The sequence below is a fragment of the Ranitomeya variabilis genome, chromosome 1 (genome assembly GCF_051348905.1).
Source record: "Ranitomeya variabilis isolate aRanVar5 chromosome 1, aRanVar5.hap1, whole genome shotgun sequence".
Classification (NCBI taxonomy): Eukaryota; Metazoa; Chordata; class Amphibia; order Anura; family Dendrobatidae; genus Ranitomeya; species Ranitomeya variabilis.
Genome location: NC_135232.1, coordinates 654,871,021 through 654,896,997, shown reverse-complemented (window position 1 = coordinate 654,896,997; position 25,977 = coordinate 654,871,021). Strand labels below are relative to the sequence as shown.

The window sequence follows — 25,977 nt, the reverse complement described above, 5'->3', positions numbered from 1 at the left end:
TAGTATATAGCACAGCCACGTAGTATATAGCACAGCCACGTAGTATATAGCACAGCCCACGGAGTATATAGCACAGTCACATAGTATATAACACAGCCCACGGAGTATATAGCACAGCCCACGGAGTGTATAACAGCCCACATACCATATAACACAGCCACGTAGTTTATAACAGCCCAAGCACGCAGTATATAACACAGCCCACGTAGTGTATAACACAGCCCATGTAGTATATAACAGCCCACGTAGTGTATAACACAGCCCACGTAGTATATAGCACAGCCACGTAGTATATAGCACAGCCCATGTAGTATATAACAGCCCATGTAGTGTATAACAGCCCATGTAGTGTATAACACAGCCACGTAGTATATAGCACAGCCCACGTAGTATATTGCACAGCCACGTAGTATATTGCACAGCCCACATAGTATATTGCACTGCCCACGTAGTATATTGCACAGCCCACGTAGTATATAGCAATGTGGGCATCATATCCCTGTTAAAAAAAGAATTCAAATAAAAAATAGTTATATACTCACCTTCCGTTGGCCCCCGGATCCGAAGCGTTTACCGATGCACTCTTGGGACCGGAGCGCGCGAGGAGCATTGCGGTCTCGCGAGATGATGACGTAGCAGTCTCGCGAAACCGCTACATCATCATCTCGCGAGATCGCAATGCATGGAGCGGTCACCGGAGCATCGCGAGGAGCGGGAAAGGCCTGTTCTGGATCCGAGGGGCTGACGGACGGTGAGTATATAACTATTTTTTATTTTTTTATTATCTTTAACATTAGATCTTTTTACTATTGATACTGCATAGGCAGCATCAATAGGAAAAAGTTGGTCACACGGTTAATAGCAGAGTAACGGAGTGCGTTACACCGCGGCATAACGCGGTCCGTTAACGCTGCCATTAACCCTGTGTGAGTGCTGACTGGAGGGGAGTATGGAGCGGGCACTGACTGCGGGGAGTAAGGAGCGGCCATTTTGCCGCCGGACTGTGCCCGTTGCTGATTGGTCGTGGCTGTTTTGCCGCGACCAATCAGCAACTTAGGATTTCCGTTACAGACAGACAGACAGAAAGACGGAAGTGACCCTTAGACAATTATATAGTAGATAAAGAAGACATCTCAGAGGGGATCTCATTTATATATATAAATATATTTGTGTGGTCAGTACAAAGGACTAGCGCATGACTTATTCATTCCAAGGACCATACTTAGGACCAGGGGGCACTCATTACAGGTCGACAGTTAAATAGGAAAGGGTTCTTTACAGTTAGAGCAGTCAGACTGTGGAATGCCCGACCACAAGAGGTGGTAATGGCAGAAACTATAACAGCATTTATACAAGGGATGGATGCAGGTTATAGTTAATTTATTGACAAAATGAACAATTGGTGGAGAAAGGTTGAAAAAAGACCTAGGCTCATCATGTTCAACCTATGTAACCATGCAGAGGCTTGTGGGATCCTGCTCTGCATCCCACAACCCCACAGCTCGGCCTTAACATTTGTGGAGCTTTCTTGGGGGTCTGTAGGGTTAAGTTTAAGCAGTTATAGTTAGTAAAATCACTAATCTGGGGCTGCACATTCTTTTATTGAATAAAAAAGGCAGCCCCAGATTGGTGATGATTACCTTTTTTGCTATACTCAATCGCAGCTAGATACTTCTTTGATATTCTAAAGAAAGAGGTACAATCATGGCCAAAACTTTTGAGACTGATACAAACTTTGGTTTTCACAAAATTTGCTGCTTCAGTGTTTTTTAAATCTTAGAGTCGTCTGTTTTTATGGTTGCTGAAATACAATTATCAGCATTTAATAAGTTTTTACACTTTTATTGACAAATACTATTGCTCCTGAATGGTTGGGAGAAGTAGCTTATGTAGAAGGTGTAGATATTATTATTTAAAGGGAACCTGTCACCCCCAAGATTATACTCACCCAGGGGCGGTCCCGGTACGATGGGCGTCGCGGTCCGGGGCCTCCCATCTTCTTACGATGACGTCCTCTTCTTGTCTTCACGCTGCGGCTCTGGGAAAGGTCAGAGAGGCCCGGCGACTGCTCACTGCAGTACTTTGCTCTGCCCTCAACAGGGCAGACAAAGTACGCCTGCGCCGGAGCCGCAGCGTGAAGACAAGAAGAGGACGTCATCTGATGAAGACAGGAGGCCTCGGACCGGACCGCAACACCCATCGGGCCGGACAACAGCGCGACCGCCCATGGGTGAGTATAATATAACCTCTTTTTCTCATCTTTCAGGTTACATCGGGGGCTTATCGCCCCTGATGCTGGTGGGCTTAGCTCACCTTCGATTTTGGAGGTGACAGGTTCCCTTTAGTCTATGGCAAAATTCTGATGACCCCACTTCCTTGAATAAGAAGCAACCCCACGCATCAATGGCAGCAGAAAACTTTACTGTTAGCAGACACAGGATTTGCTTTAGCACTCACCAAGTGCAACGTTTCTCAATGATCCAGGACCAATTTGGTTATGAACAATGCTTTTTCTAGCATGATGGAGACAATGTCACAAGGCAAAAGTGATACCTAAGTAGGTCAGTGAACAAAACATTGACATTTTGGGTTCATGGTCAAAAAACTCCCCAGATCTCAATCCCATTGAGAACCAGTTGTGAATCTTCAAAAAGGGTGAGGATAGATATATATACAGTACAGACCAAAAGTTTGGACACACCTTCTCATTTAAAGATTGTTCTGTATTTTCATGACTATGAAAATTGTACATTCACACTGAAGGCATCAAAACTATGAATTAACACATGTGAAATTATGTACTTAACAAAAAAGTGTGAAACAATTGAAATTATGTCTTATATTCTAGGTTCTTAAACGTAGCCACCTTTTGCTTTGATGACTGCTTTGCACACTCTTGGCATTCTCTTGATGAGCTTCAATAGGTAGTCACCGGGAATGGCTTTCACTTCACAGGTGTGCCCTGTCAGGTTTAATAAGTGGGATTTCTTGCCTTATAAATGGGGTTGGGACCATCAGTTGTGTTGTGCAGAAGTCTGGTGGATACACAGCTGATAGTCCTACTGAATAGACTGAGAATTTGTATTATGGCAAGAAAAAAGCAGCTAAGTAAAGAAAAACGAGTGGTCATCATTACTTTAAGAAGTGAAGGTCAGTCAGTTCGAAAAATTGGGAAAACTTTGAAAGTGTCCCCAAGTGCAGTGGCAAAAACCATCAAGCGCTACAAAGAAACTGGCTCACATGAGGACCGCCCCAGGAAAGGAAGACCAAGAGTCACCTCTGCTTCTGAGGATAAGTTTATCCTAGTCACCAGCCTCAGAAATCGCAGGTTAACAGCAGCTCAGAATAGAGACCAGGTCAATGCCACACAGAGTTCTAGCAGCAGACACATCTCTACAACAACTGTTAAGAGGAGACTTTGTGCAGCAGGCCTTCATGGTAAAATAGCTGCTAGGAAACCACTGCTAAGGACAGGCAACAAGCAAAAGAGACTTGTTTGGGCTAAAGAACACAAGGAATGGACATTAGACCAGTGGAAATCTGTGCTTTGGTCTGATGAGTCCAAATTTGAAATCTTTGGTTCCAACCACCGTGTCTTTGTGCGACGCAGAAAAAGTGAACGGATGGATAGATGCCTGCTTGCCACCGTGAAGCATGGAGGATGAGGTGTGATGGTATGGGGGTGCTTTGCTTGTGACACTGATGGGGATTTATTCAAAATTGAAGGCTTACTGAACCAGCATGGCTACCACAGCATCTTGCAGCGGCATGCTATTCCATGTGGTTTGCGTTTAGTTGGACCATCATTTATTTTTCAACAGGACAATGACCCCAAACACACCTCCAGGCTGTGTAAGGGCTATTTGAACAAGGAAGAGAGTGATGGGGTGCTACGCCAGATGACCTGGCCTCCACAGTCACCAGACCTGAACCCAATCGAGGTGGTTTGGGGTGAGCTGGACCGCAGAGTGAAGGCAAAAGGGCCAACAAGTTCTAAACATCTCTGGGAACTCCTTCAAGATTGCTGGAAGACCATTTCCAATGACTACCTCTTGAAGCTCATCAAGAGAATGCCAAGAGTGTGCAAAGCAGTCATCAAAGCAAAAGGTGGCTACTTTGAAGAACCTAGAATATAAGACATTTTCAGTTGTTTCACATTTTTTTTGTTAAGTATATAATTCCACATGTGTTAATTCATAGTTTTGATGCCTTCAGTGTGAATGTACAATTTTCATAGTCATGAAAATACAGAAAAATCTTAAAATGAGAAGGTGTGTCCAAACTTTTGGTCTGTACTGTATATATATATATATATATATATATATATATATATATATATATATATATATATATATACACTAGATGTATTTGTTAGTAAAAACGTCCTAAATTCTTATAATTGTACATCAGTAACCATAGAAACATCCAACTAAAAGATTGAAAAACACTGAGGCAGCAGAACCAAAATTTGTGTGAGTCTCAAAACTTTTGGCCACGACTGTACCTGCTAGGTAGTCTGGTACTCTGCTTCGCAGGTCACCAGTATTATAAATAGAGACTGGTGGGGTACTGGATTAGTAATTCCGTATTTGGTTCATGGAGTTTCAAGTTTTGCTTGTGCTAAAATCCCTGTTTGCTTTCTTTTTTAGTAAGTGAAGATATAATATAGATATATTAGTTCCATTTTATGGAATCGGTCACTAGGTTTTTGCTACTTATTCTGAGAGCATCATTTAGAGACAGAGAACCTGATTCATGTGATGTCACTTACTGTAGTTTTTATAAAATTATAGATAAAAAAAAGTTGTAATCTGGCACCAAAAAGAATGTATTAAAAAATCCACTCGTCCATTAACATCCAAAGAATCAAACCAAAAATAACATGTAAAAAAATGTATTTTTCAATGTGTTACTTTTTTGTTTGATTCTTGGTATTAAAATTCCATTTTATTAGTGTCCATTAAAATCCACAATTTTCAACTACGATTTGCCGATGGGGATACCAGCATCAATTTTTGGAATTTATCCACATGACCGTTGGTATTTGTGGTAAGTTGATGTAATTTTTTCCACTTTTTTCTTTTCAAAAATTAGTTTTATCAGCAGGAGATTATCACTAGAGGACTAGTAACCCTGCTGCCAGGTAGTTCTCCATATTCATGAGCTATGTATAGCCCTGCCCACACCACTGATTAGCTTTCACCCTTTGCACATTGGCAGCATTCTGTGTACAATCACTGGTGTGGGCGGGGCTATACAAAGCTCAGCATTCTGAGAACTGCTAGATCTGCAGCAGAGAAAACAGGAATTTTATCAAAACTCCAGAGTCCAGTAAAGTAAGTGAGACGTCTCCGGAGTCTCTGTGCCTCTCTGATAGGGTAGCAAAAACCTTGTGACAGATTACCTTTAAATATTCTATTAGCATTTGAAAGAAATGGAATTAATTCTAATTTATATAATTTTTTTTTCATTTGAATTTTTAGCAGAAGAAACAAAAGTAAGCATCCATTTGCGTAAATCTCCACAGTCCTACCACACATCCCAACGCCACGGGACAGTTGCTCATATGACAAGTGCATAGAAATGAAGGACAACCTCTGCAATCTGACATACAAGTATCACGGAAAACATTCCATATCCTATCAAGCCAGTAGCACATGCAGAACTGGAATTTTGCCAGAAATCTGCCAATCACATGGATCGTGAACACCTGACCACTTGTGCAAAGCAACCAGCTGTCTCATCTTCACCTGGATATGTGGTCATCATGAAAGACATACACCTGGTGGACATACTGTGAAAGAATCTTCTCTGGATTCATTGAACCATATCTCTGCACCTTCTTATGGAATTTGAGACATGCCACTTTCCCGTTGAACTAAAACAAAAAAAAGGAAGTTTTGTTACCGTACGCTCAACATCTATTTGCCTTTTATAAGACTTGTGGTTTGTAGCTTTAAAAATTTAGAATCTCTCACACAAAAGAAATCTAGTCATGAAACCTGAATTCAATGTGAAGAGGAAATGAAGGGACTTTGGACTTGCAGTGCACCTCGTGCTGGGTGAAGTTTTGCAAATGTTCGATAGCCAAACATGGGGTATATGGGTTTAAAACCCAAACTACACAAAGGTTTATGGTCACTCAAAGTGATCGAACCAGATAAAATCTGGAGGACTCATTCATACAATCCACGATTCAGCCTCTTAAGCATTAAATAAGACACGTCTTGGCCCAACATCTACTAGGATATGTAAACATATGGTAGATGACAAGCACAAACCAAAGCGGAAATGTGAAAACGTGTTCTGTCTTTTTGTATAGGTTTTAATTATTATGGTTATTATGGTCCAAGTTAACTAATGGGCGGGAGGGTCGGGGTAATATTTTGTCTTTTACTTTACAGGTGAATTTTTTGTAGATAATTTAAAAAGGAAAAAAAAAAAACTCATGATGGTCCCCGCTGAATTCTGGCATAGAACTTCTTGAAATGTTTAAACTTTTTCTGCAGATTGAAATGGGAGGTTTAGTTTATGATCGACACCTAAGCTTCTAACTAGCATATTTTTCTGGCGGTGGCACACACAAGTTGAAAGAGGAGCCAAATTCTTTAAACAATTTTTCCATACTCCCCGAATTATTTGTGATGTAGTGCAAGTGTATTACAATTCGTACCAATTGCCACCTTCCCCGGTTTCCACTACTGTTCCCGGTCCTTTTTAATTTACATGACAGGTCTTCAATTTGCCTATTCACATTATGTGACCAGAGCTTCTATTCCATTTAGTTTTTTAGAAATCAAATGAGGCGCTATAGACTTACAGTGGGTACAGAAAGTACTCAGACCCTTTAAATGTTTAACTCTTTGTTTCATTGCAGCCATTTGGTAAATTCAAAAAAGTTCATTTTTTTCTCATTAATGTACACAATGCAAATTTATTAAAAAAGAAAAACTGAAATATCACATGGTCATAGGTATTCAGACTCTTTGCTCAGTATTGAGTAGAAGCGCCCTTTTGAGCTAGTACAGCCATGAGTCTTCTTGGGAATGAGTCACATGCTGTCCATTTCCTTGCGCTCCTCCTTGAGATGGTTCTACTCCTTCATTGGAGGCCAGCTGTGTTTAATTAAACTGATAGGACTTGATTTGGAAAGGCACACACCTGTCTATATAAGACCTCACAGATCACAGTGCATGTCAGACCAAATGAGAATCATGAGGTCAAAGGAACTGGCCAAGGAGCTCAGAGACAGAATTGTGGCAAGGCACAGATCTGGCCAAGGTTACTAAATAATTTCTGCAGTACTCAAGGTTCCTAAGAGCACAGTGGCCTCCATAATCCTTAAATGGAAGAAGTTTGGAACCAACAGAAGTCTTCCTAAACCTTGCCATCCAGACAAACTGAGCAATCATGGGAGAAGAAACTTGGTGAGAGAGGTAAAGAAGAACCCCAAGTTCACTGTGGCCTTTTTCGTGATAATTCTAAGCGGTATGTGTGGAGAAAACCAGGCACTGCTCATCACCTGCCCAATACAATCCCAACAGTGAAACATGGTGGTGGCAGCATCATGCTATGGGGGTGTTTTTCAGCTGCAGGGACAGGACGACTGGTTGCTATTGAAGGAAACATGAATGCGGCCAACTACAGAGATATCCTGGATGAAAACCTCTTCCAGAGTGCTCTGGACCTCAGACTTGGCCGAAGGTTCACCTTCCAAAAAGACAATGACCCTAAGCACACAGATAAAATAACAAAGGAGTGTCTTCAGAACAACTCTGTGACCATTCTTGACTGGCCCAGCAAGAGCCCTGACCTAAAACCAATTGAACAACTCTGGAGAGACCTGAAAATGGCTGTCCACTAACGTTCTCCATCCAACCTGATGGAACTGGAAAGGATCTGCAAGGAAGAATGGCAGAGGATCCCCAAATCCAGGTGTGAGAAACTTGTTGCATCATTCCCAAGAAGACTCATGGCTGTACTAGCTCAAAAAGGGTGCTTCTACTCAAAGGGTCTGAATACTTATGATCATGTGATATTTCAGTTTTTCTTTTTTAATAAATTTGCATTGTGTACATTAATGAGAATAAAATGAACTTTTTTGAATTTACCAAATGGCTGCAATGAAACAAAGAGTCAAAAATTTAAAGGGATCTGAATACTTTCCGTACCCACTGTACAATGAGAAAGCGGCTTCAACTCCGCACACCTCTCCCTGTATGAGCCAGTTAGTCGATTTACAAATCCTGTGGGCCAGAAGACAACTGTAGTGATGTTGGAAACATTGGAAGATGGCGATCAGTAAATATTTTAATACACTTACCAGAATAGGAGAACAAAGGAGAATATACTATATTCTGGTATTTGATATGGAGTTGGTTTTTCTTTTTGGCTTTGGGTTCTTTTGCACTATTTAGAGCTTAATTCCCCATTTTTGGTCAATATGTCTCCTGGCTTTGTTATTATTTTACTACACTTGCATTATATCACATACAGGACTAGGCGGGCTTAGGGGAAAAAAGTGCTGAGACCTCTTCTATAACAAATGTACGCCTCTTAACGAATTTAATGCATCTTACACCAGCGCTCACTTAATTAAAGGGACTTTGTCAGCAGGTTTTGCTATGTAATTTGAGAACAGCATGATGTAAGAGCAAAGACATTGATTCCAGCAATGTGTCACATACTAGACTGTGATGCCATTTCAATATAATTAGTGTTTTATCAGCAGGAGATTATCACTACTTGACAAGGCATATTGTGCCTCCTAGTCAACTGCTCTGTGTAACCCCACCCACAGCACTTATTGGCAGATTTCTATGTATGCTGTGCATTGACAAAATGCTGCTGATCAGTGGTGTGGGCGGGGTTATACACATATCAGCATTCTGAGCACTGCTAGATCTGCAGCAGAGAAAGCAGTGATTGTATAAAAATGGCAGCATGCAGACCAGCAAGTGACATCACTGAAATCAGGATCTCTATCTCTACATTACACTGCTCTCAGATTACATAGCAAAACCTGCTGATAGATTCCCTTTAATACTGGTGTACATGACGGCAGCCATAGTGTATTGGGACAAAACAGCAAAAACAATAAAGCAATACATTTTCTTCCATGTTTTTGGCTTACAATTACTGGTGCAAACTAAACAATGTTGTGTGAAAGAGACCTTAGAGGTGCCCATACATCTTCGACAGTGGGTGGCCGATTACTCGATCGGCAATATCTCCTGACTCTGCATACACATGGCCACTCTGCTCTTCAGTCTGGACAGTGAAAATAGGCCTCTGGTTGTGTCTTATCATTCTGGGGAATAAATGAAGAGTGAAAGTCAACAAACCAACTCCTTCTTTTCCCCAATATCATCTGTCGGAAAGCTCCATACACCTTAAACACTTCTGTGTTTTGGGCAACTGCCTTTAATTCGTATGGGGCCTTTGAATGGGTTATGTAGGGCCATCCAGAGTTGCTCACTTCTGTATGGGAAGTGACTGGTGCCGATGACGTTACAACTCCAAGTCATTGGTACTGCGGTCTTCCTATAGTGAAGTGAGCAGCTCTGGACAGTGCTGAATAACCTTGCAGTGGTGTCTCATTGTCCACAATCTTTGGTATCATCTTGCATTCAAAGTATTCTGGTTTAAGTGCTATACCATTTACAACATGTCAGCCAAGATCTATTCTAGTTATGCTAATTTATTTGAAATCTATGAACAATCCATTATTGATAGGACTTCTATATGCCACAACTAGGGTTGAGCGAAACGGATCGTTCATTTTCAAAAGTCGCCGACTTTTGGCAAAGTCGGGTTTCGTGAAACCCGACCCGACTCCAGCGTGGGATCGGCCACGTGGTCGGCGATCTTGGCGCCAAAGTCGCGTTTTGTATGACGCCTTCCCTGCCATTTTTTCAGCCAATTAAGGAGTATGGGCAGCGTGATGACATAGGTTCCGGCCAGCGTCATAGAGCCATATTACCGTTTGGGCTGCAGTGATTTCCGCAGTCAAACACAACACATGCTTTGCACGGAGGAGAGAGAGAGAGAGAGAAAGAATAAAATACACATTGACTTGCATTGGGTTTCGTGTTCCGGTCCGGAACCCGACTTTACAGTAGAATCGGCCGATTTCACGCGATCCGACTTTCGAGAAGGTCGGGTTTCACAAAACCCAACTCGACCCTAAAAAAGCAAAAGTCGCTCAACCCTAGCCACAACCTCTTGGCACCACATAAGTGTGCATTCTGCTGGACTTACAGGATTGTCTGACTCTGATGGAAACAACACTCTGTTGGAGTCTATCAGTGGCGTGACAGAAAGAGGGTTCCTTATAAAGCACTTAAGAGACATAACTTGTAAGCCCGGCACTTGCACAACTCAAATCAGCCTGAATTAAGCATTTAATCAGCTCCTGTACATTCAGGATCCGTTACGGTCACATGAAGACTAAATCTTGAAAGTCTTAGTAATATCTGTCCTTAAACGTAATTTTCTGCTTCATCCCTCCATACATTACATGGACGAGCTGTGTTACAATGAATACCAATTTCATGTTTCTGAATGTGCCTTACCATGGTGAGCAATAAAACCCCCATGTAAATCCCTTCTCTATGGCTTTGTGTATATTACTTTGCAGTTGGTAATTAATGCAGAAAATAATGCAATGTTTGGGTATGCGCTTCACAATGTCTTATTCAGGCAGATTACGCTCTGAAAAAAAGAGCTAAGGAAAAAGAATGGGCATGTGCATTCCTGAGTAAAAACGACTTGTTATACCTTTGTTTAGACTTTTGACAGCTTCGGATCTCCAAAGGCACCAAGCAGTTAAAACAAGAGAGTTGACCATTTTTCAGGCATTTTCCACCCTGAGGCTATGTGCACACGTTGCGGATTAGGCTTAGGAATTTCTGGTGCGGATTCTGTTTCTCCTGGCAGAAAACACACCTGCGGTTTTTTGTACGGTTCCGCAGCGTTTTTTTGTGCGTTTTTGCGGCGGTTTTCTTGCGGATTTGCTGCGGTTTTTACCCCTGCGGTTTTCTGTAATGGAGTGGGTACAAAAAAGCTGCAGATTCACAAAAAAGAAGTGACATGCTACTTCTTTTAAACCGCAGCGTTTCCGCAGCGGATTTTCCGCAAAGTGTGCACAGCATTTTTTTTTTCTCATTGATTTACATTGTACTGTAAATCAATTGCGGATCTGCAGCGTTTCTGCACCTCAAAAAACGCTGCGGATCCGCAGTAAATCCGCAACGTATGCACATACCCTAAAGATGCTCTTCAATTTATAATCGAAGTCAAAGGGAAGGCTGAAAATACGTATGTCCGGTAAATTTTTTAAGTATTTTACTAACGTTTTTGATTCAAAAACCTCTAGATATTTTTCACTGTTGAGTGAAGTTAAAAAAAAAAAAAGACGCCACTAAATAAATGTAAATTTCAAAAAACTGACCGTCACATCCAAACATAGATCAAGTGTGAACAGGTGCTGAACCTAGAGTCACCAACTCGTACACAGTCAAACAAACAAGGCAGCACTCTGTAGCGCCAAAACATGCAAACATGAAAACTGAACTGCATTACTGCACTAGAAATATGAAAAAATTAGAGCATTTAGCGCATAAATTGGCCAATTTACGTGTACCTGGTAGCCACTTTACGGCATCTCTCGTATACCAGGTCCTACACTTTCCTTTCCTCGCCGAGAATAAACGTCTTCATCTGAATGGGTAACTGTGAAACCTCTTCTTAGACTAAATTTCTCTCTCTCTCTCTGTGGAGGGGTAAAAAATGACCGTCACATCGAAACATAGATCAAGTGTGAACAGGTGCTGAACCTAGAGTTGAACTGCATTACTGCACTGCTCTCATTTTTTCATATTTCTAGTGCAATAATGCAGTTCAACTTTCATGTTTCATGTTTGCATGTTTTGGCGCTGCAGTGTGCTGCCTTGTTTGTTTGACTGTGTACGAGTTGGTGACTCTAGGTTCAGCACCTGTTCACACTTGATCTATGTTTGGATGTCACGGTCAGTTTTTTAAAATTTGTATTCACTAGCCTTCTGACCGAGCACTCCGCCTCTTAGCCACAGGTGTTTTTTTATCGCAGCAGGTCCATTACCCCTCCACAGAGAGAGAGAAATTTAGTCTAAGAAGAGGTTTCACAGGTACCCATTCAGATGAAGACGTTTCTCAGCGAGGAAAGGAAAGTGTAGGACCTGGTATACGAGAGATGCCGTAAAGTGGCTACCAGGTACACGTAAATTGGCCAATTTATGCGCTAAACGCTCTCATTTTTTCATATTTCTAGTGCAGTAATGCAGTTCGACTTTCATGTTTCATGTTTGCATGTTTTGGCGTTACAGTGTGCTGCCTTGTTTGTTTGACTAAATAAATGTAGACATTTCCTGGAGGGTCGTCTTCTTGAAAAACACAGCAGGTTAGTAACATAGCAAGGGGCGGTAGCCATGTGTGAGGTACTCATCTCTTTCCCCCCAGCTTGTCCCATGAAGGTGGGTTTGCTGACTTGGGTGTGTGGACTTGTGCTTTGGGGAAGGGGCGCTTTGCTCTTGCAGGCCGCATGTTATCTTTGACTTGGGTTGGCCAGGACCAGGTGTTTGACAGTACAATGAGGAAGACCACCAGTCAAAAATACACGTTTTACGTAATGAGAAGTCGGTGGGGGTACACAACTTAATGAACGTTTCCTTTACAATACGTAGCATTTTCCACACAGTCTCAGTTCCTTTCTCTTTTCTCACTTGCTCTCTATCATTACCGTTCCTCTCTACTTCACCACAGCTCAGCTCAGTACTGCAGTTCAGCTAGCAAGAGTCCTTTACTCAACCCACAGTTCCATGTCTTCTTTCCCCTCGAGGGAACTATATTGTTAGTGTGGCAGGTAGCCATCTTCTCAGTCTCTGACTCTCTGGGACTTTCGCCCAGGGCACTCTCTTCATCATACGTACTGTGTCCCATCTAAGCTTGTTGCCTATATGAGTTATACACTCTGGGCCACACTGCCTTTCAGTCATTTCTCTCTTTTGCTCTCTGCTAGGTTCTTGCTATCCTCTGTCTCATCTCTCATTAAGAACACCCACGTTATGCGGCACTGCTCACATCAGACATTAGGTTTTCTTTCTAAGCACTATGTGCCCTTTCTAGCTTCCTGACAAGAAATTGTCTCTGTCCCTCCAGCGTAACGCCTCCCACTCTGGGCTGGTCACAACCATTAACTCTCTTTCCTTACTGTCAAACAATCCACATTATTAACGTGTCGCACAATTCATATTACACGATATAACCATATACCGTACTTGTTTTTCAAGAAGGAAACATGGGCAATATGCCCATCTCCTTACAGGTTCACCCACCTGAAAAGGATGGTGAACATACTTTTAGGGCGTTTTGCCATTCTTTAGTTTTTGATGATTAGATTGGTGAAGCTGCCAAGTGTTGGACTCCTGTCAATCAGCGGTTAGCAGCTCCGACAGTGCCAGATGAAACTGTGCAGAGCCAAAGCACCACAGCTCCATACATGGTTTAGTGGCTTCTGAAGATTCAACTAGAAAAAGGAGCATGTTCATTGGCAGCTGCTGGAGCAGGAAAGAGCGGATTGTTTGAGGAGTCGGTTGTGGGACCCCCATTGAATGCATGTGAATAACCTATACGAAGGTTATCAATAACCAAGTAGTGGTAATCCCAATTGTTGAGGGGTAACATTACTGCTGGTCAGCCATGAGAAGTAGATGGATATCTGTAGTCAGATGTTCATAGCCATGACTATAGTGATATAAAAAATGCCTCTTTTTTTGCACCTAGACTATTTTATATAAGTTTTTAATTTAATCTACAGTATTTTAGGACACTTTCAAACAGGATTTTGCAGGAAACCGCCTTATGCATCCTCTGCTATATAAAACATTAGTCGACTATACAGGTGCTTCTCATAAAATTAGAATATCATCAAAAAATTAACTTATTTCAATTTTTCAATATAAAAAGTGAAACTCTTACATTACATAGAGTCATTACAAACAGAGTGATCTATTTCAAATGTTTATTTCTGTTAATGTTGATGATTATGGCTTACAGCCAAAGAAAACCAAAAAGTCATTATCTCAGTAAATCATAATTATTAACAAAAAAAACCTACAAAGGCTTCCTAAGCGTTTAAAAAGTTCCCTTAGTCTGTTCCAGTAGGTTCCACAATCATGGGGAACACTGCTGACTTGACACATGTCCAGAAGGCAGTCACTGGCACACTCCACAAGGAGGGTAAGCCACAAAAGGTCATTGCTAAAGAAGCTGGCTGTTCACAGAGTGCTGTATCCAAGCATATTAACGGAAAGTTGAGTGGAAGGAAAAAGTGTGGTAGAAAAAGGTGCACAAGTAACCGGGATAACCGCAGCCTTGAAAGGATTGTTAAGAAAGGGCAATTCAAAAATTTAGGGGAGATTCACAAGGAGTGGATTAATGCTGGAGTCATTGCTTCAATAGTCACCACACACAGACATATCCAGGACATGGGCTACAAGTGTCGCATTCCTTGTGTCTTGCCACTCATGACCAATAGACAACGCCAGAAGCGTCTTACCTGGGACAAGGAGAAAAAGAACTGGACTTTTGCTCAGTGGTCCAAGGTGTTGTTTTCAGATTAAAGTAAATTTTGCATTTCATTTGGAAATCAAGGTCCCAGAGTCTGGAGGAAGAGTGGAGAGGCCACAATCCAAGCTGCTTGAAGTCTAGTGTGAAGTTTAGTGATGAGCACAATTAAGCACAGTGATACTGTTGTTTTTAAACCAGGTATTGGTACTTTTGGCTGTGTGGACAGGTGCCAAATCCTGCTGGAGAATGAAATTTATATCTCCAAAAAGCTTGTCGGTAGACGGCTGCGCTGACTTTGGTCTTGATAAAACACAGTGGGCCTACACCAGGAGATGACATGGCTCCCCAAACCATCACGGATTGTGGAAACTTCACTAGTGATGAGCGAGTGTACTCGTTGTTCGGGTGATCTCCGAGTGTTTGTTAGTGTTCGGAGATTAAGTTTTCATCACCACAGCTGAATGATTTACAGCTACTAGCCTGCTTGATTACATGTGAGGATTCCCTAGCAACCAGGCAACCCAAAATTTACTCAGCCTGGCTAATAGCTGTAAATCATTCAGCTGTGGCGATGAAAACTAAATCTCCGAACACTAACAAATACTCGGAGATCACCCGAACAACGAGTACACTTGCTCATCACTAGTGAAGTTTCCACAATCAGTGATGGTTTGCGGAGCCATGTCATCTGCTGGTGTAGGTCCACTCTGTTTTATCAAGACCAAAGTCAGCGCAGCCGTCTACCGACAAGCTTTTTGGAGATATAAATTTCATTCTCCAGCAGGACTTGGCACCTGTCCACACAGCCAAAAGTACCAATACCTGGTTTAAAAACAACAGTATCACTGTGCTTGATTGGCCAGCAAACTCACCTGACCTTAACCCCATAGAGAATCTATGGGGTATTATCAAGAGGAAGATGAGACACCAGACCCAACAATGCAGATGAGCTAAAGGCTGCTATCAAAAGCAACCTGGGCTTCCATAACACCTCAGCAGTGCCACAGGCTTGATCGCCTCCATGCCAAGTCGCATTGATGCAGTAATTGATGCAAAAGGAACCCCGTGTGCATTTACTGAACGCACATTTCAGTAGGCCAAAATTTCAGATTTTACAATCATTTTTCAAGCTGGTGTTTTAAAGTATTCTAATTTACTGAGATCATGACTTTTGGGTTTTCATTGGCTGTAAGCCATAATCAACAACAAGTGTTGCAAATTGAAATTTTGGTTGGCTATTATCCTAAGTCATGTGACAAGGCTCGTTAAAGGGTCGACAATGACTTGTAGGATTGCTACTTCCAATAGGTGGCACTAGAGTTCTAGTTCTCTTCCTCTCTGAAGAGACAATTTGCATAATTTGCATATTTCCCAGAGGAGCATTGTGGCTTTAGGTCTCCTCATCTCAGCATGCTTAGCATGTCAATCTCCGCAAGGAGAAACAATACTTCTTGGACATTAACAGAAATAAACACTTGAAATAGATCACTCTGTTTGTAATGACTCTATATAATATACGAGTTTCACTTTTTGTATTGAAGAAGTGAAATAAATTCACTTTTTGATGATATTCTAATTTTGTGAGAAGCACCTGTATAAATACAGATTCTAGAGTTGCAGTCAGCAATCTATTTCCATCACAGACGGAAAGCCACAGGTTGGTGACTGCTACATGAGACAGGATATGTATAGGCAAGGATCACATAATCCTAAAATGGATCATTTATGTTTGGTATAAAACACATACATAGGCTCCACTTACCCTGCGCATGCCAATTCTTCTCATTTTGGTATAATTTAGGGGATTGGACTGGCATACTTTTGCACAGATGTTTTGAAAGGTACAATTGTCTTAGCTATTTCTATACAGACACACCCCACAAAAAGACAAGGACGTCTGTGGGCAACGTATGGTATTCAATTCACTAAGCCACCAAGTCAGCTTTGGTCTGGTTTTTGCATTTCTCTAGATCAGGGGTCCCCAACATGTGCCTCACGGTTTTCTGCCAGCTCGGTGCATTAGCACCAGGTCTAGAAAACGGCTATGGGGAGCAGGTCTCCCGATGGTGACTTTTGGGAATAGCCCTGAACAGAAGAGCAGATCTAGGTACCCTGAGGGTAATTTGTTAAGCAGGAGATAGGATGATATCACTAGTCAGAAGGTTGCTTGAGGCTGAAAGCAATATGGTGGAGGGAGTCCTTGGTGCGAGAATACAGAAATGGGGCAAAGTGGGAGCCCCTAGTTGTAAGAATACTGCCTATAAGGATGGGGGCACATGATGTCAGTGTGATTTCTGCAAGAAAGCCTTGGCTGGCATTATACCAGTAATGGGGGATCTGAATGTCATTACTCAAGGGTCTGTTAGGGCTCATTCAAATGTCTATTTTATTTTTCACATACGAGAAAAATGGTCCTAGTTTAATCAGCATATTTTAGAAAAAAAGTTTCTCTAATCTCATTTCCAGGAGTACGTGACAAATTAATTTTTTCATGTACCCATAGATGTGCATTGCCAATTTTTATTCAACACTGGGATCAAAATCAGACGTATCCACAATTTTGCATGAACCTCTCGGTCTGCAAAAACAAACGAAAAATCGGTCAGGTGAACTACCCCATAGACTAACAAGAGTTCTGTCTGTGAAAGATACGGGTACAACTCATACGCAAAAAATGGATGTGTGAACGAGCTCCAAATGTAAGAAAGGTTGGGGACCACTGCGTCATAGTAAAGTAGATATTTATCAGCAATCTCCAACCTTTGGCCTCCAGATGCTGTGAAACATGCATGATAAATCTTATTGATCACATTGCTAGTTAGTTATAGTCATCTTCTTGCAAATACTTAAAAACAACAATCCCAAAAGCCAAAAATGTTGGATCTCTACTCCTGCGGTCAGCTGAATAACCCACAGCAACCAGCCAGGGATCAAGCCATTAGTCAAGCAAGCTTTCCTTTCAGTCCATATTTTCCAGCGATTGCCAGTGAAAGGAACAAGTATATTTGGAATTGTCGTTCTAAGGATTAAGGGGATTAATGAGGAGCACATATGTTTTCATATAGTATTATGCGATCAGCGTACAGTTAATGTCTACAAATGTTAGCATGCGCTTTACCCCAGGAAGAAAGATCCGGTCTGTTGTCTCCTGAAATCCTCCCTAACATCTGCGCCTTCAGCTTGCTGTGGGATGCTAGGACGACGTGTGCGGTGGAGGGTGCAAGTTTTCCCTCACATTTACCACATGTGGATAGTACAAATATACTGTACATCTACCACATATGAGTAATGCACCAAAGCTGAATATTCCCAGATATATCGCCGTCACCTCTGGACCATTGAAAACATATAATACGGCCATAAAAATGTAATTCACTGCATTGCTTTTTCGGCAAAAAATAAGCAAAAAAACAACAAAACTGACCTAATTTGCAATCCGTTAAAGGGAATCTGTTAGCAGGTTTTTTGATATCTAATCTAAGAGCTGCATAATGTAGGGAACAAAACCCTGATTCGAGCGATGGGTCACTTACTGGGCTGCTTGCTCTAGTTTTGATAAACTGTTTTTTTCTGGCAGATTACTATTAGAGGACTAGTAAACCTGCTGCTATGTAGTTCAATAGCGCTCCCAACACTGATTGGCAGCTTTCTGCCTAGGCACAGAAAACTACCAATCAGTGATGTGGGCGGGGTTATACAGAGCTCAGCATTCAGAGAACTGCTAGATCTACAGAAAATAAACCTGTAAGTAACACATCACTGGAATCAGGGTCTCTGCCCATACATCATGCTGCTCTCAGATGAACAAAAACCTGCTGACAGACTCTTTTTAACTAATCTCTTCCCCAGAATTGGTGCCTTTTCCTTCTACAGTCACAGGCAGTGGGAGAAGCACCTTGTAGATCTACATTACACAGATACCATGTGCTAGTCCCAGATTGTTGCATGTCTGTGCTGTGCAGATTAGGGGGCCAGAGAACTACTTGCTAGCCTGGGATTAATGCTATACATGTAATGGCACTGTATACATAGGGTGTTTGTACATTGTAGATGTAACAGCAGTTTGTCGGCTGTTTTACAACAGTCTGTAGTTTTCGTTCCATTTCCAATACGGCAGTCAATAGCTATTAGATGGATAGATAAAGGGAGTGGATTCCAGTAATGACATTATTTTAGGAAGAAATAGATTGCATCATTAGAGCACCACTTAAAGGGAATCTGTCATCAGATTTATGCTACCCCATCTCAGAGCAGCATAATGTAGGGACAGAGATCCTGATTCCAGCTATGTGTCACTCAGGGTATGTGCACACAACATCCTTTAGATGCCGGTGTTCCTGCATCACTTTTAAAACACAAGACTTTTCAGGGAAATGCTGGCAGTGTTTTTTCTGAAGTGTCTTTTGGCATCCTTTTCGCCGTGTTTGTTGCAGCGTTGCCACCAATGTATGTCTTTTTTTTTTTTTTACTGAGATTCAATGTAGGAGTCGCCTGAATAATGGTCAGGTCACTTCTTTTAAATTTTTTATTTTAGAAGCCTGAACCACTTAAAGGAAATCGGTCAACAGAAAAAAAGCATTAACTTGCAGATTAACCCCATAGCTGCAGGTTAACAGTGTTACTAACCTGCCCTGTGCCGCTGTAACTGCGCCCCGACCCTGACTGAAAGTCAGCCTCAATGCAGAGCGAGTGTCAGTCAGGGTTCGGTGGCCCGGTTACAGAGGCCGCTCTGTATACTCAGAGCAGTGACTGACCCCGCGCTGAAGCCAACTCCATGACTGAAGACGGGACGCTGCGGGGAGGAATAAAGTTAATCATCCACACAAGCTCTCCAGCAGCGCACTCCTGCGCAGGCGTGCTTCTCTGCCCTGTTGAGGGCAGAGCAAAGTACTGCAGAGCGCAGGTGCCGGGGCTCTGACATTTTCTGGCACCTGCGCACTGCAGTACTTTACTCTGCCCTCAACAGGGCAGAGAAGCAAGCCTGCGCCTGAGTGCGACGCCATGTGTGGATGATGCAGGGAAGCGTCATCCAGATGAAGACCTAGACCAGCGACACCCATCAGACTGGACCGCCCCGCAGGTGAGTATAATAAAACTCATTTTTCAGTTCTTCCAGGTCGGGTTGGGGCTTATATACAGTGTTATAGAATGCTGTATATAAGCTCTGAAAGGTAATGGCCGTATCTTATATCGGCCAAAACCGCTGACAGGTTCCCTTTAATGTGGGCTCCGTCGCTGAACCCACATCTTTTCCAGCAGATGTCATCATCTGACATGTGCCCCTAACAGCCGTGGATGGAATAATGATCCACCTGTGGCTGTTAACCTGTTAAATGCTGCTGTCAATCTCTGACAGCAGCATTTAACATGATCGTGCCGGAAGCACGTCACTAATCTCGCACATCAGCGCCAGTGTCACAACCCCTGTAGTTGTTATTACCTAGCTGTAACCACTCCCCTGGCCATGAATGAATTCGATAGGTAAATGGTGTAACGAGAACAAAAAGTCAGAAAGGCAGAATGACCTTCTTTTGGTCGCCGCAACATTGCACTAAAATGCAGTAACGGGGAATCAAAACATCGTATCTACACCAAAATGATATTAATAAAACCATCAGCTCGACGTACAAAAAAAATAAGCCCTCATCCATGGAGACTCAACGGATCTTGGAAAATATTGCAATTTTATTTTTTAACAAACTTGGTTTCATTTTTTTCACCACTTAAATAAAAATAAACATAGACATGTTTGGTGTCTATGAACTCGAAATGACCTGGAGAATCATAAAGACAAGTTTCAGTATTTGCCGAACACGGTAAAGAAAAAACATGGAATTGGATTTTTTTTTTGCAATTTCACCGCAGTTGAGATTTTTTTCCCTTTTTCCAGTACACAATATGGTAAAAATCAATGGTGCCATTCAAATGTACAACTCGTCCCACAAAAAACAAGCCCTCACATGGCCATGCTGACGGAAAAATAAAAAAATTATGGCTCTAAGAATAAGGGGAGAGAAAAATAAAAAAAATAAAAAATGGCCTGGGATTGAAGGGCTTAAAGGAGTTTTCCCCAGTTAATATTAGGCCGGCGTCACACTGGCATATTGCATCCGATGCGAGATGCTAATGACACTCGGCTCCTGCTCGCAGCAGAGCAGGAGCCGAGTGTCATGCGTCTGTGCTCCGATTCTCTCGCACAGGGAGGTTCGGAGCACAGCTGCGGAGGAGGTGGAGAAATGAATTTCTCCATCTCCTCCATTGCTGGGGTCCGCTTATAACGCACAGCACTCGGATGATATCCGAGGGGTGTGCGCTGTCTCACTCGCACCCATAGGCTTATATGGGTGCGAGTGAGCCGAGAGTTTTCCTCGGTCCGAGACAATCACAGCATGCTGCGATTGTCTCGGACCGAAGAAAACGGCCGACAAAAAGTCGGCTGGTGGGAGCTGCCCCATAGCTTAACATTGGTCCGAGTGCAATGCAACGCCAGTGTGACGCCGGCCTTAATGATATATCTTTAATGTAGTTCATCAATGTGAGAGTGGTGGGGTTGAACTTCTGACATCCCAGTGATAAACTGTTTATGGGGGGGATGCAGCCTCGTTATTGTTCAGTGCTCCATATATCAAAGCACCATACATACAGTGGCTTGCGAATGTATTCCCCCCCCCTTGGCATTTTCAGTGTGCATAGCTATTCACCCCCCTAAAGTGGGTACTTTGCAGAGCCTCCTTTGTGGCAATTACAGCTGTAAGTCGCTTTGGATAGGTCTATGAGCTTTCCACATCTTGCTACTGGAATTTCTACCCATTCCTCAAGGCAAAACTGCTCCAGCTCCTACAAGTTAGATAGTTTCCTCTGATGACCAGCAATCTTCAAGTCTGACCACAGGTTCTCAATTTGATTAAGGTCTGGGCTTTGACTCTGCCACTCCAAAACATTTACAGTCGTGTGTTGCTTTAGCAGTGTGCTTTGGGTCATTGTCTTGTTGGAAGGTGAACCTCCTTCCCAGTTTCAAATCACTGACAGACTGAAACAGGTTTTGCTCAAGAATATCCCTGAATTTCGCACCATCTTCCCCTTGACAACTCAGGTCATTTTCCCTGTCCCTGCTGCCACGTTTCACTGTGAGGATGGTGTTCTTTGGGGTGATGAGCTGGTTTGGCGCCGGAAATGGTGTTTACCCTCATTGCCAAAACGTTCAATTTTGGTCTCACCTGACCACAGCACCTTTACTCCATACATTTGAGTCTCCCACATGTCTTTTGGCAAACTCAAAATGAGACTTACAATTTTTGTGAATAAGTAAAAGATTTTTTCTGGCCACTTTTCCATAAAGGCCACCTCCATGGAGTGTACGGCTTATTGTGGTCGTATGGACAGATACTCCAGTCTCGGCTTGGGAACTCCACAGCTTGGTGGGCGGCCCCCTCTTGGCAGGTTTGTTGTGGTACCATGTTCTTCCCATTTGATGATAATTGATTTGATGGTGCTCCGGGGGATCATCAGAGATTGGGATATTTTTTTTATAACCTAATATTGACTTGTACGTCTCAACAACTTTATCCCTGACTTGTTTGGAGATCTCCTTGGTCTTCATGGTGGTGTTTGGTTGGTGGAGCCTCTTTCTTAATAGTATTGCAGCCTCTGTGACCTTTCAGAAAAGGAGGTACACTTAGACTGCACAAATGGACTTCCCTTCACTAAGCATGGGACTTATGAAGGGAATGGCTTGCACCAGAAATTTTTAGGGACTTCATAGCAAAAGGGGTGAATACATATGCACATGCAAATTTTTATTTATTTAATACCATGAAAATTTTTACTTATTTGTTTTTTCATTTCACCAACTTAGACTATTTAGTGCTGATACATCACACACACAAATCGGATTACAAACAAATTTAAACAGGTTGTAATGTAAAAAAAAGTAAAAAGCCAAGATAAATACTTTCCCAAGCCATTGTATAGTAGTGGCTGGGCTGTGTCACAGTTTCGCTGTTGCCCCTTCAAGCAAATGATTGGCTTATCCTAAGAATAGTTTATCAATATGGAAACTCAGGTCATTCCAATTAAAAATATTATATTATTTACACAAATTTCCTTGTGTTAAAGAAGTGAAATCAATCCCAGATTTATAATTCGAGGGAACCCATCTGCTTGGAAAAGTGCAATTTATGGGCAGCAGGACAGCAAGAATAGATTAATATCACTTGTATTTTATTAATTAGAATGCCTGCTCATTCTGGGTTTAGGGGTGAAGGGATGTTTCGATTCAATCACTGACGGTCATTCCTATATAAAAGTTAGGGAGAAATGTCAATTACTGATTAGGACCGCCCCTGTGACTCCCAAACCCAGAATGAGTATGGATTTCAATCAAATTTCATGTTATAAAAGGTTTGTGGGAAAAGATTTGTTATATCAGTTGGCATGCAGCAGCGGGACTTGAACATATAATTCGAACACGCCAAGGTCACTCAGGTAGCACCCGAGCATGCTCAGATAACACCTCATCATTCGCTCATCACTATTCTTCATCTACCCCTCTGATGGAATTTTAAAAGCTGCACCCGACTAGCGGCCATAACACCACTTACACCCACTGTATCCTTCATAAATCTAAGGTATTAATACAAAACTAATATTCCTAAAAACGGTCTCTTCTTTAGCTTCTATTTTAGGAACTTTATGTAAATTAATTGTAATTAAAAAAAAAACGTGATGCCTGTGACAATACGGATTTACAAAACCCAAGGGAAATATTGGGCAATGAAGTGAATAAAAGTAATATATTTGGGCTGGGTGGCAGCATGTCTTATAGGTACAGTAAGTGGCATCTCCTGATTTGGTACATCACTAGAAAGGAGTACAGCCATTCAGCTGTATCTGTCATCTTCCTAAGATTCGGCACATAACAAAAAAAAATAAGAAATTGGACTGTAAATGGCAGATGATATACAGTGTAAACAGCAGGAAGGTCATTTGGGGATAAAAAACAAACATTGTACTTTACTCACTGAATGACATCAGATTAGTGCATTTACTACCGAGGATGGATATGGGAGTGCTTGTTGACAAAGGACTCTAATGCCGCTCAGTGTCTATCTGCTGCAACAAAGGACACAAAGTTACTATTATAAATCTAACAGAAGTTGATTATTCATCCATAAGGGAACTGAAGATTGTATTTTAGGACACCATACACACTATAGAGAAAAGTTAGCCAAACCCAACAATATCAATGGCCACCTCAAGAAAAAAAAATTGACTGGCTATATTGAGTTTGGAGGGGACAAATGGAAGAGCGGCCAGCCATCAGCTATTGGTAGTGTATGGGGCAGTCATCAATTACACTTAGGAAAGCATGTGAACATGCAGGGATAACTCCTGAAATAATGTTCCTCTTCTTGTAAAGTCCTCTGTCATTCTTGGCCAGTCCGACCTCTTCCTTTTCCCCATTGCCTGGTTTCTTTCAAATCTGTTTCTTCACCTTTAGTATAAAAGTTATAGCTCTGGCTCTCTTCCGAGGTTGCCCAGGCCAAGATCCACACAAGCCAACCTTGGACACACTGAGTTATGGATTACAAGGTCTCATTGTGCAGACGTTTCCATTCAGGTACACGACCACCAAACAATGCAGCCAAAACTAAAAGGCTCTGCAGCAGAACTGGTCATGGATATGTTTGCTCAGCCACATGTATCAAATGACTTTTTTCCTTCTGCCCTAGTAACATACGTATTTAGGATTCCACAACTCCCTTATTTCGGGGATTCTTCTTACTTGTTTCTATCATTGATAGAAATAAGTTAGTCGAACATAAAAAGTCTCTATGTCATATATAATATTAGTTTTTCATGATGCAAACTGATATTTTTATTTCAGAATAACTCTAGATAAGTAATCACAATCCACTTGAGCCAAAGAACATTGGTGCAAAGTTCTGGATTACAGGCCAAAAGTCTAAGGGCTCATTCAGACATCAGTTTTCCACATACGAGTTCTATCAGGTTTTCCACTGATAGTCTATGGTCTGCCTACATGATTTGTGCGATACTGATCCGAGCTGGAGAAACTTTTCTTCATGAAACTCTGATGAAACTGATTAGAAACACTGATGAAGGTCAGATGGCTTTTCTTTGCGTATGAAAAAAGAACCAACATCTTGAATGTGCCCTAAGGCTGTACTCCTGAGAGAGTCCTATGAAAGTTCCTAGGCTTCATTAAGATGTCAGTGATTTTTCTCATAGGAGATAAAAATGGACTGATTTCCATTGTTATGTTGGGACAGTGTCACTTTTTATCATCAGTGTTTCGTAAAAATTTTTCGTACACAAAAACCTGTTTCTCAAACTTCTATCAGTTAGTGACAAATGGATGCAACTAAAACGGTATCCTTGCATTGTCCACGTTTTCATAGACCTATTGACTTGCATTTGCAAGTTTGATTGGTTACTTGGATCAAAAACAGACATTTTTTTTTTTTAAAGGGAACATCTGCATTATCATTAGTGATGATCAAACGTGCTCTGATGAGGTGTTATCTGAGCATGCTCGGGTGCTAACCGACTGACTTTGGCGTGCACGAATAACATGTATGAATCCCCGTGCCTGCATGTCTCTCGGCTGTTCGACAGCCACAACACATGCAGGGACTGCCTAACAAACAGACAACCTCTTCATGTGTTGCAGCTGTCGAACAGCCGAGAGACATGCAGGCACGGGGACTCGAACATATTATTCAAGCACGCCGAAAATATTTTATTAGCACCCGAGCATGCTTGGACAGCCACATATCCGAGCACGTTCGCTCATCACTAATTATTATATACAACAAATCTAGGCTCTTTCTGACCAGGATTCCTCCACCACTGAGTAAGGCCCTGTTTACACCTGTTTCAGAAACACAAAAATATTGTTAGTGCCGGACGCCTTGTCGGCCAAACATCAGTAGCGTGAGATCTGTAGAATTTTCATGGTGTCAGTCCTTTTCACCGGAATAACTAGCAATCAGGTAAAAATGGTGACATCTACGTGGAAGCCTCCTAACATGATAGGTGCACAGTGTCCTCTTTTTTACTCACATCGGCTAGGATCTTATTTTCCTACTGCAAAAACACACAAAAAAGTTAGTGCTCAGTGAAACCTCTATAAACTGCGTACGTACATTGTATGGTCACCTGCATACTCGGAGTGACTGACGGGAGTATTAACAGTGTATATACTCACGCACGGACACAGTCTACGGTAGAGGTGGTAGGACGTGCATGACAAGCAGATCCCCGCTATCGAAAATCACTGCTCGGTGAGAGTACGGTGAGGAAGATGAGGGTGTCTGACACATACACATGCCGGTAAATGGATTTGAC

At 42.0% G+C, this 25,977-nt stretch overlaps 1 protein-coding gene across 1 annotated transcript in view; it reads left to right on the top strand.

Annotated features, from left to right (window-relative positions):
• PAX9 (paired box 9) overlaps window positions 1-6,869 on the top strand; it is a 46,977-nt gene extending 40,108 nt beyond the window's left edge. The window contains exon 5 of the mRNA XM_077262666.1: window positions 5,484-6,869. Coding sequence (XP_077118781.1) covers window positions 5,484-5,581 — 98 coding nt within the window. The 3' untranslated portion in view covers window positions 5,582-6,869. The remainder of the gene's footprint in view (window positions 1-5,483) is intronic.
• The last annotated feature ends 19,108 nt before the right edge of the window (window positions 6,870-25,977 follow it).